At 50.1% G+C, this 10,017-nt stretch overlaps 1 protein-coding gene across 10 annotated transcripts in view; it reads left to right on the top strand.

The window, feature by feature from the left end:
- Gas7 (growth arrest specific 7) overlaps positions 1-10,017 on the top strand; it is a 235,109-nt gene that overhangs the window by 216,982 nt on the left and 8,110 nt on the right. For all 10 annotated transcript variants that reach the window (XM_048798068.1, XM_048798067.1, XM_048798072.1 and 7 more), the window contains 3 exons: positions 3,363-3,441; positions 8,803-8,931; positions 9,695-9,818. In XM_048798068.1, the coding sequence (XP_048654025.1) occupies positions 3,363-3,441; positions 8,803-8,931; positions 9,695-9,818 (332 nt within the window). The remainder of the gene's footprint in view (positions 1-3,362; positions 3,442-8,802; positions 8,932-9,694; positions 9,819-10,017) is intronic.

The following is a 10,017-nucleotide window of genomic DNA, read 5'->3' as shown; positions in this document are numbered from 1 at the left end:
GGGGGGGGGGGGGCAAATTCTTCCTCTGTGACTGGTGATGAAAATGTCATTGGTCACACAACATAGGGGACATGCCAAACACCAGATTATTCACATTAAGTGGGTTCGTTTTTTGTTCCATGATTTTTATCTCAATGAAAAATAATAATAATGAAGACTCTCGGGAGGTAAGAGTTGAAGGGGTCCCCAGAGGTCCCCTCTCTGTTCTGACCTTCCTGCACAAGTCTCTCTGAAGTCCTCCTACAAGGGAAGTGAAGCCCCCAGAAGGAAGCCATCCTGTTGAGGGATGGTTGTGGTTGTGGGAGAGCTGTGATCTTCAACAAGTCCAAGTCTGCCTTCGTGGCCTGAAATCCTGCAAGGGGACAGAGTTTGCCAAATCAATGTGGCTTTGATTAAGGCCTCCGCATGGGCTGACTGCACAGCCAAACCACCTCCTGGGAATGGTTTTCACCAACCCGGCCAGCCACACGCCACAGGGTGGCCCCGCAGACCACTGCCTCTCCCACAGACTAAGTGGGGTTCATTATTTCCTGGCCCCTCTGCTCCATGCTGAAGGGGACATACAGGCATCGTAGCCCCTGCTGCCTGGAAAGGGACTTTCCTAAGACTCTCCGTGCCCTGCAACCACTGTGCTGCTTCGGAGTCTTCCGGCTTCCACCTCCCGGGCCTGGGCTGCTGCCAAGGACACTGTGTCCTGCCAGCACACCCAGCATATGCTCCTAAACCACATGCCAGGTCTGCGCCGCCATGCTGCACACACATGAGACAAACACACACATACAAGCACTGGCCCATGCGCCTGTACGGGTGCACATCCCCGTCACTGTTGCACCTGGTAACCCCGTGCACACACTGCCCCCAGCAGGCACACGTGTGCACATGTGAACCCCCTCCACACAGTGTGCAAAATGTTTTTATGCATTTATACACAGATCTGGGTGTTGAACCCAGCCCACCTTGAAAACCCTCCAAGTGCAAAACGAAGCTGAGAAATTGGGTGCCGTCTAGGAAGCTGTGGGGGGTTGGGGCTAGAGAGGCTTGTGCCGCCCGAACGCCGTGTTCAGATTGGCTTTCTGAGGACACGTGCGTGCTGGTGAATAAACAGAATTCAATGTATTCTGCCTTCCGTTTTCCTCTCCTGTGCAGAAAGGAAATGGGATTTGGGTCTCTCCTGGTTGACAGTTGTGACAGGATCACATTGCATTTTTGATTTGGCGTGCCTCAAACCATATTTTGGGACAGAACAACGTCTATCTGTTTTCTTAAATGAGAGAATTTCTGAGTGGGTTTTGTTCTAAAATTTCTAATGATTTTAATTTTGATTGACATATTAAAGGTACATGTTAGCAGAGCTCAGAATGATATTTCCACACACTTGGAAGTGGCTCTGAGGGGCTAGGAGTGCCAGGAAGGGGTCGCCCTGCATGGGGGGTGCATTGGCTCATGATGGGCTCATCTGAATGTTTGGAGTAATGTCCTTCCACTTGCAAATGCCTAGTCTGGAGGTGGGGCCATTGTCCTGGGTGGAGACTTTGCTTGTTCATTTTCTCCCAGTAGCCCTCAGCTAACATTCTCGGGTCACCATACATGTCCCTGGCCAGTCCCTTACCATGCACTCTGCTGACAGCAAATTTCAGCTCTATAGGAAAAACTCTGGACATCTCCCAGGGCCTTTCTGTGGTTCTCATTTGTACCTCTCACCGGCTGCTCTGTGTCAATCAGCTACTCGGGGCAAAAACCACTCACCTCTCTTTAATCATGGTCCCACTGGTCCTAGGACAGCCTGTGTAAGCCACGTGTCACCTTGGCTTTCACTTTAAAGCTAGAATCCGACTTGAGATCATTCGTGTGTATAGCATGAAGGAAGGGTCAAGGTTCCTTTTGTCCCTGTGGATATACAGCTGTCTCTGCACCATCTGTTCAGTTCATCCAAGGGCGCGGGGTGTGGCTCCGTGTGGTGGCGCACTTGGCTAGCCTGCACGTGGCCATGGGTTCCATCCTCAGCACTGAAAGACAGGGGGAAAGTCCATCAGTATGAATCCATTCACGAGGGCACAGCCCTTGTGGCCTGATCAACGTCTCAAAGGTCCCATCTCTAACACTGTCACATGGGGATTAAGTTTGCCTTGCACATTTTGGGGGACACGATGGCTTCTACCCCTCCCTGGCCCTGGACCTCCTGCCCACCTATAGGATCAGATGGGATGCCTAGGCCACCTACGGTGCTGCGCCCCCCACCACCTATGGCCTTGACCAGCTTCCTGGAGCTCAGGCAAAGACAAATGTCCACAGCTGGAATTGTCTCAGACTCACTCCAGTTCTGCTCTGTGGGGCTCCCCAGGGGACCTTTCTCTGCTGCTCAGACTCTTAGATAAAAATCAGTGTCATTTCCCACAAACAACTCCCTCCACCTGAGCGCGTGCTCCCACCACTCTGGACCCTGGCTCAGAGGGATCGTTCTGCTCCGTTGGGTCATTCTTAGCTGCCGCTTGGCTGCTCGGCGGGGAACCCAGAAGTGTCGCAGCGAGCTGTCTTTTAATCGGCTTTTCCCACTCAAGTTGAATGAATTCTCTGGGGGAAGTGGCTTTTTGATAAAATGAAGCCAACTCAACTTTCAGCCTGGATTTACTAGCTGGGTTGAAGAGGTCAGGAGGCAGGGGATCATATGGAATGATCGGTGAGGTTGAGGAGTTCCAGATAATGAAAGCTGTCATATCCCTTTGAAAGTCTCTGGGATCTGGAGATTTCATCTATTGGAAGCATCTCTCTGGAGTGGAGAGGGGATTTCACTAAGAGGACTTGGCCATTCTCTTGTAAGCTATGGGCAGCAGTCGGGCACATAACCCAGAAGCTGTGCCAGAGAGCCACACTCCTGAGCATGTGCGGGCAGGGGGTGGGGTGGCCTTCTCCGCATGTGGCTGTACCTACCATGTCCCTAGACCCAAATGGTCCATCTGTGCCTCTCCTGGAAGCCAAGCAGCTACAGAGTTGCTTGTAAGCATTTTTCATAGTACCTTCCATTCCAGAGGAATTATTCCTTAAAAATGAATCTGTCCACCTTCCTTGAATTACCAGCAGACATTTGTACACCTCACTAGCAATCCAGGGGTGGGGGGGAATGATGGTGATGTCAAGACTTTGGGGACTGTAAGCTAGCTCACCCTGGCTTTGCTAGTTCAATCTGGCCCTCTAGATAGTTTGTGCCTGGCCTCTGCCTCTTCCAGATCCAAAGTTTAGAATGGTGTATACCTTCCCAAGTTGTAAGCTTGAGATCATCTTAGGATGGGCCGAGGCTTCAGACTTGAGGTTGGTACAGCCCTTTCTGGGGTCCCCCAAGTCTAATAATGTCCTACCCATTGCAGCTCCTTGGGAGAAGCTTGGGCCCAGGTGAAGAAGAGTCTGGCAGATGAAGCAGAGGTTCATCTCAAGTTCTCCGCCAAGGTAAGCTCCTCCCTGCAGTTGAGACCTGGGCTGGTCTTACACAGTGATGCCCTGATACATGCTTAGCAACCATCTCACCAGTTTGTAGCGTTTGCCTGATTCCTGTGGTGTAAATCTCAAGCTACCACATTTAAGTCGCTGAAGACAGAGTCGGAAAAGGTGCACACTAGAGTAGGACATCATTAAACAATGTTTTCATGATGCAGACAAGTAACATCAATAATCAGCAATCTCCACCCAGGGCTTGGATAATAAATAGTACAACATGAGTAGGAAATAGTAGTTGCTATTTATGACCTTGGTTCTTAAAATAGTGTTAATTATAAGTTCTCATAATTTCATTTGTAATAATGGTTATGTTTCATGGTCAGCTCAAGAAAAACTCCTGAAAAGTTAATGTTCTGTTCTTGGGAGCTACTTGGTGCTCTCTGTACATCTGTGGGAAACAGAGACACCCTCCAGTTTCTAAAGTAGACCCCAGAGTGATGTCACCTGGTCTCTCTTTGCCAGACTTTCAGAGAAATGGATTGGCATGTTCTATCTCTTCTTGGTGTCTGGAAATACTAGAGTGTGCCCAAGGGAGAAAACTATTTGCTTTTATTTGTTGCTGTAAAATTTCAGAATGGGTAAATGACCTTCCTTTCATTTGGTTCTAAAGACACTAAACACCAGGACTTATTTTTGAGGACAGGGATGTTTCAGTCCCTCTCACTCCACTCTCAGGGATCAGGATGGTACCTAGCCCACAGTAGGTGCTTCACAAATATTTTCTGAAGTCATGAATACATGGAGCCTTCTGAGAGTCTCTCACCCCATCTTTTCAGATCTGTTTGTCTCAAGATTTCTCAGTGACCCTGCCATCTCTACTCCCTGGCTCATACCTCCAACATTCTTCTCTGGCTCTCAGCTACTTTTTAAGTAAAACATAAACTAAGTGTCTCATTGAGATAACTCATACTAAAGTGTGCATGACTGATGGAGATACCCATTAGCATGCCTGCCTTCTAAAGAGAGACCCTCAAGAGGGGCACTATCCTGGTGACTCTGGCTTCCTTCTGTCATCCCACCATCACCAGTCATATATAGCAGCCCAAGGGGACATTCCAGTAGAGGGCTTGAATTCTGTGAGCCCCACACCCTCAATATTTAAATACTTTCCTCCTTATATGTTGGTGACATTCCTCAAAGACGTGGCTCTTCCTGGGGCTCATGTTCAGCACTCACTGGTCCTCTTACCTTGCTAGCTCTGTTCTCACTTAACAGTTGCAATTTTCCGTCCTGGGGACTGAATGACGTGTACTCTTGGAGCACAGGAATATGTCCGTATGCCCAGGTCTCCCCGCTGTAACCCATCATGGTCCTCTGCACACAGAATGAATGACTCTAAGGACTAAGACCATAAGAGCTTTGTAGGAAAGCTGGGCTGGGTTGGCAGCATGTTGCTTCTAAAAGGCGTGAGCGCCCCAGGATTGAGCCGACACCTAGCGAGGCGTGCAAGTTCCCAGCTAATGAAAGCAGAGCTCAGGTTAGGTCAAGCACTTCCTGGGAAGATTGCTCCAAGCTGTGGCAGAGAAGGGAGCTCCATGGGTTGGTGTCTTTGGTGTGCTGTATACAAAACGGTGAGTTTTTTAAGCGGCAGCTCCGACCCCCAAGGTCTCCTTTCTCCTGTCTTGGCCCCTGACCTCCACTGACTGGTGAGATGAATGCTGGGGTGGGGATTGGGGCTGCCACTCTCCTGGCTTGGGGGGTGGGGCCAGGAGCCGGGGCTGTGCATGACTGGGAGCTTCAGTTTGTCTGCTGGATCCCCAGGGTACTGGATATCATCCATCCCTCTCCGTCTTATCGACCACCATGCAAAAGAGCCTCACCACCTCACAACTGAGCAGAGCAGACAGGACTCAGCCCATGGTCACGCCTCCAAGTGGATCTAACTACTAAAGAGGGAGCAAATGGGAAACTAAATCCCCATTTTTGCTTTGAGACACGCTCTCTCTTCAGTAGGGGAGTGGCTTTTAAACAAGACCTTGGGGCTGGGGTGTGGCTCCGTGGCAGAGCTTATGTCCAGCAGCTGGGGAAGGCCCTGGGTTCCTCAAGGAGCCCTCTATCCTCCCCCAGGAGTGCCAGCAACGAGGTGTGAACCATCCCTCCAAACGCTCAGAACATTTTAAGTTGGTTTTCATGAAGCAACACAAATGTCACCATCCAGCTGACCACAGCAATATGACGAATGTTCCGCACAAAACAGACTTTGCCACGAGAGCTTCTGCTACTTCTAGCCCGTCCATCCATTCCGTGTTGGTGGCCTTGGAGCATCAAAGTAGCCTCCTAGTGGTCTCACGGCAATTTCTTGAGAAAGAGGCTCCAAGGATTTGTGTGTCTGCCACGGATAATGTGGCTTCCTATGCGTAAAACCCATTTTCACGTCTGCTCTAAAAGGTGCCTGGAAATTTTGCTCTGAATGGTCTGTGTCGGGGGTAAAAGCTCTTTAAAAAATGCAATTTTGTCAGAGCAATCTTTCCGGCTTCTCTGTCAACCACCTCAGACCATTGCTAATAGCAACAGGTCGCTAAAGAATCGGTATTGCCACTGGCTCCTGTAGAACAAGGGAGAAACGAGAAATTCCTTTTGATGGGAGAAAATCTAATCATGCAGGAGAAGCCTTGCACTCGGCAGCAGATTTCTGGGGACAAGGGAAGCAGGATAATGAGTTTTAGCTCAGAGCTGTCCCTAACAAGCTTTGTGACGTCGGTCAAGTCACTCAGCATCCCTGGGATTTTTTTTCTTCCTGTGCAAAACGAAGAATTTGAGTCAGATCAGCCACTGTGACCCCCAGGAATGCCCTTCACCTGGTTACTGGGTACGCACAGGTCCACATGCAGGTACCCACTCCCATGTCCATTCAGATAGCCACACATGCATGTGGCCAAGATGAATGTTTCCCAGGACTATTAAACCCTTCTACCTATTCTCTTCAATTGTACGAGGTGAAAAGAAGTATCAAAGTCAGCCGAGCTTTGGAGAGGGGAGGAATCTCCTCCGGTGGCCTAGCCCATCCCATAGAGGAGAGGCCAACCCAGGAACTTTCAGGAAAAGCTAAATATGAGTATTAAAAGATACCAAGCCATCTTGTTTAAAGAAAATAAATTATGTCTTTAAAAAGAACTTAGGGGCTGGGGATGTGGCTCAAGCTGTAGTGCGCTCGCCTGGCCCGGGTTCGATCCTCAGCACCACATACAAACAAAGATGTTGTGTCGGCCGAGAACTGAAAAATAAATATTAAAAAAATAAAAAGAACTTAGTATAGATAGAGAGTTGGAGAATCCATGGGTCCTCACTTGCACAGTTGAATCACTTCAGACAACTAGTAGCTTTATTTCCTGTTTGTTGTTTGGAGTTTGGGGAAAGACTTGGCTGCCCTTCCCCAGACCACACAACCTGGGGCTGGACCCGTGAGTCTTCAATGTTAAGGAGCTCCTTCAGGTCACTCCCAGGCACAGGAAAGTCTTGCAGTCACTTGTTTTTCCAAGTCCTCAGAAAGACACCCCAGAGTTTTTGAGTCTACCCTCAGAGACCCCAGTCAGCTGGTTCCATGGCAACTGAGTTATGGACCATCTCCTACTCAGCAAATGCCTGATCTGTGTATGTGATTGTCTCCGTCTGTTTTCTTTGTCTATAACTAAATACCAGAGACTGAGTACATTATGAAGAACAGAGGTTTATTTCGATCAAAGTTCTGGAGGCTGAGAAGCCCAAGATCCAGAGGGCTTTCCTGCTGTGTTGTAACAGTAGAGGGTATCATCCCACAGCAAGACAGAGCAAGCACATGTCTTTTCAGATCTGTCCTTATAAAGCCACCAGGGCCATCCTGACGATCTCACTCATGACCTCATGTATTCCTAAGTACCTCCCAGAAGCCCCCTCCAGATACCATCTTGTGAATTGGAGGATTAAGTTTCCATCATCTGGAATTTGGGGAACACTTTTAAACCAGGGCACTAGGGGAAGAGATTTGTTTCTTCTCATGGGTTCTCAAGTTTGTAGCCTCCTAATAAAATTGCCACCGGGTGGTGATGTTCTCCTGGATGAGGAAAGTTTCAGGGGCTCAAAAGAATAAATAATAGGAGACACAATCAGTATCAGGAGGCACGTGGCACCTGGGTGGCTGGCTCTCTGTTAGTCTTGGAAGGTCATCCAACAGCAAGACTGTCTGCTCACCACCTAGGCTGTCCCTGGCTCTACCAGGGCAGGGCTACCTCGATCCATCTGTTTTCTCATAAATTTCATGCTTGCAACCAAACTTAAGTCAAACGCTCTGAAGATATTCTCAAAAAGGATGGGGTGTAATGTGAAAGAGGGAAGGAAAAAAAGAGAGAAAAAAAGCTTAAAAACTTGATGCTACCTAAGTCATCACAAAGCAGAAAGTGGTTCCCTTTCTTAGGAATAGGAGGGGTGGTCCCCTTCCAGCCATGTGAATTGAGAACAAAACCCTGTGGATACAGTCAGGACAGTCACCCCTGTGAATCACCAGCAGACCTTCAGCAGCTCCCGTTGTGAATTCCTCGAGGTTTGGACCACGTCCAGATCACCTTTATATTCCAGGCACACGGCACCTAGCAGGTGTTCGATGAATAGAAAAGATCTAAGATCACCTAATTGAACGGCACCCCTCACAGTTATTTATTGAGCTGCCTAGCAGTCACTGTGCTAAGTTTTTGGGGACACAGATGGATGACATGGTTTCTGTCCCCAGAAAGCTCCCAGTTTGGAAAGGGACACCCAAGCAAAGCTGTACCAGAGGCTGTGGCACACAAGCAAGCGTGGGACACGGTGCACGTGTGAATTAACTAAGCTACGTCACCGTGTATACTTAGAGTCGGGAAGTTTCTGTCTGTAATGGTGGTGTCCCAGAGGTTGTTACTGTGATGTCATAGCCGTCTTAGTGTAAGTGTACTGTGTGATGGTGAAGGAACAACAGAATCTAACAACGCATCTCAGAGTCTGTCCCCGTCCTTAAGTGACACACCACTTACATACCTATGACATATTTCAAAACCTGTTGTGCATGATCAGTATACACAGTAAAAAAGTAACTTGGAATGAAAAGTTTTTTAAAAAGTAAAGATGTGAAAACTTGGAGGAGGAGGAAGTAGTTAGTTAGTGGGAGAATCTGAAGTTTCCTGTCACCCACTCAGAGCTACACTTCCTGCACCTGGTGAACCGCCACTCACCTCTAGCCTTCCAGTCCCCCCAGGCTGTTGCCCCAGCCCAACTCGTCACCTGCTGGGGAAAGAGGAAGAACGGTCCCCACCAACTGCAGCTAATGCCCTGGGTCCTGAGTGTCCTCTCCACCCTCCTCCACAGCTTCACAGCGAGGTAGAGAAGCCCTTAATGAACTTTCGTGAGAACTTCAAGAAAGACATGAAAAAGTGTGACCACCATATCGCTGACCTCCGCAAGCAGCTCGCCAGCCGCTACGCGTCGGTGGAGAAGGTGAGAAGCCAGGACGCTGGGGTGGGAGTCGGGGGAAGGCAGGGGCTGCTAGAACAGGTTGGGCCAGGAAACCAGCTGTGACTCTGGGTGCCACAACAGGAGCCCTTGTCCCCAGATGAGGGGGGAGGGGAATCCGAGCCTCATGGCCCACCTGCGAACCCCACCCATCCAGAGGGCAGGCAGGAGACACTTCCCTGTGGACCTCAGATGACTGCTCCAAGGGTTAATGGGACACCAAGCCTGATGTGCTGCTATGTGTGGTCCCCGTGTCTGGGACCCTCCTGCAGATTTTCTCCTGGTTGATCATCTGTTTCCAGAGGCCCCATAGCTCATCTTTCTACAGTTAGTCACATCTTGGGCAGGACTGCTGGTGGCAGCCCTGGACTAAGCCCAGGCCCTAGAGAGCAGTCACCCAACACCCAGCCAGCTGTCTCCACTAATGGGCAGAGAGTGAGCCACCACAAGGAACCAGGAGGAGGGCGGGTGGGTGCTATGAGGGGCACAGGGGACTCTGGAATGCCATGCCTGGTGCCACCAGCAGGAATGAGGGGAGCTGGTCTGTGGGCTCCGTCGTCACCAGTTAGCTGGGTAGCAGCACTGGGACTGTCTGGTCCCGTGGGGCCACTGTGGCATCATCCATGCAAACAGAAAATGAAGGACTTGAGCTGAGAAAGGGGTAGCTGGGCCACATGGCTCTGAGCCCCACCACCCGCAGGCTGCAAGCTTCATAACAGCTTCTCTGTTTGATGTCATTGGACCCCAGGCCCGGAAAGCCCTCACTGAGCGGCAGAGAGACCTGGAGATGAAGACCCAGCAGCTGGAGATCAAGCTGAGCAACAAGACAGAGGAGGACATCAAGAAGGCACGGAGAAAGTCCACACAGGCTGGTGAGCCCCTGGGCGGCCCACCCGGGCTGGTCACACTAACTAGCACACAGGAGGGGGCATGCCCAGCACCTCTACCCAGCATCCAGGGATTGGAGGGAAGCAGGCCAGGCTGTTCCCAAGCCATGGGCGGGGGGGGGGGGGGGGGCCGGTGGAGGACTCGATGGTCGTCCCCAGCAATGCCTTTTCTAACCTAGTTAAT

Source organism: Marmota marmota, unplaced genomic scaffold (assembly GCF_001458135.2).
Source record: "Marmota marmota marmota unplaced genomic scaffold, marMar, whole genome shotgun sequence".
Classification (NCBI taxonomy): Eukaryota; Metazoa; Chordata; class Mammalia; order Rodentia; family Sciuridae; genus Marmota; species Marmota marmota.
Note: the sequence above shows the minus strand (reverse complement) of the source record. Positions and strands in the feature narration are given on the sequence as shown.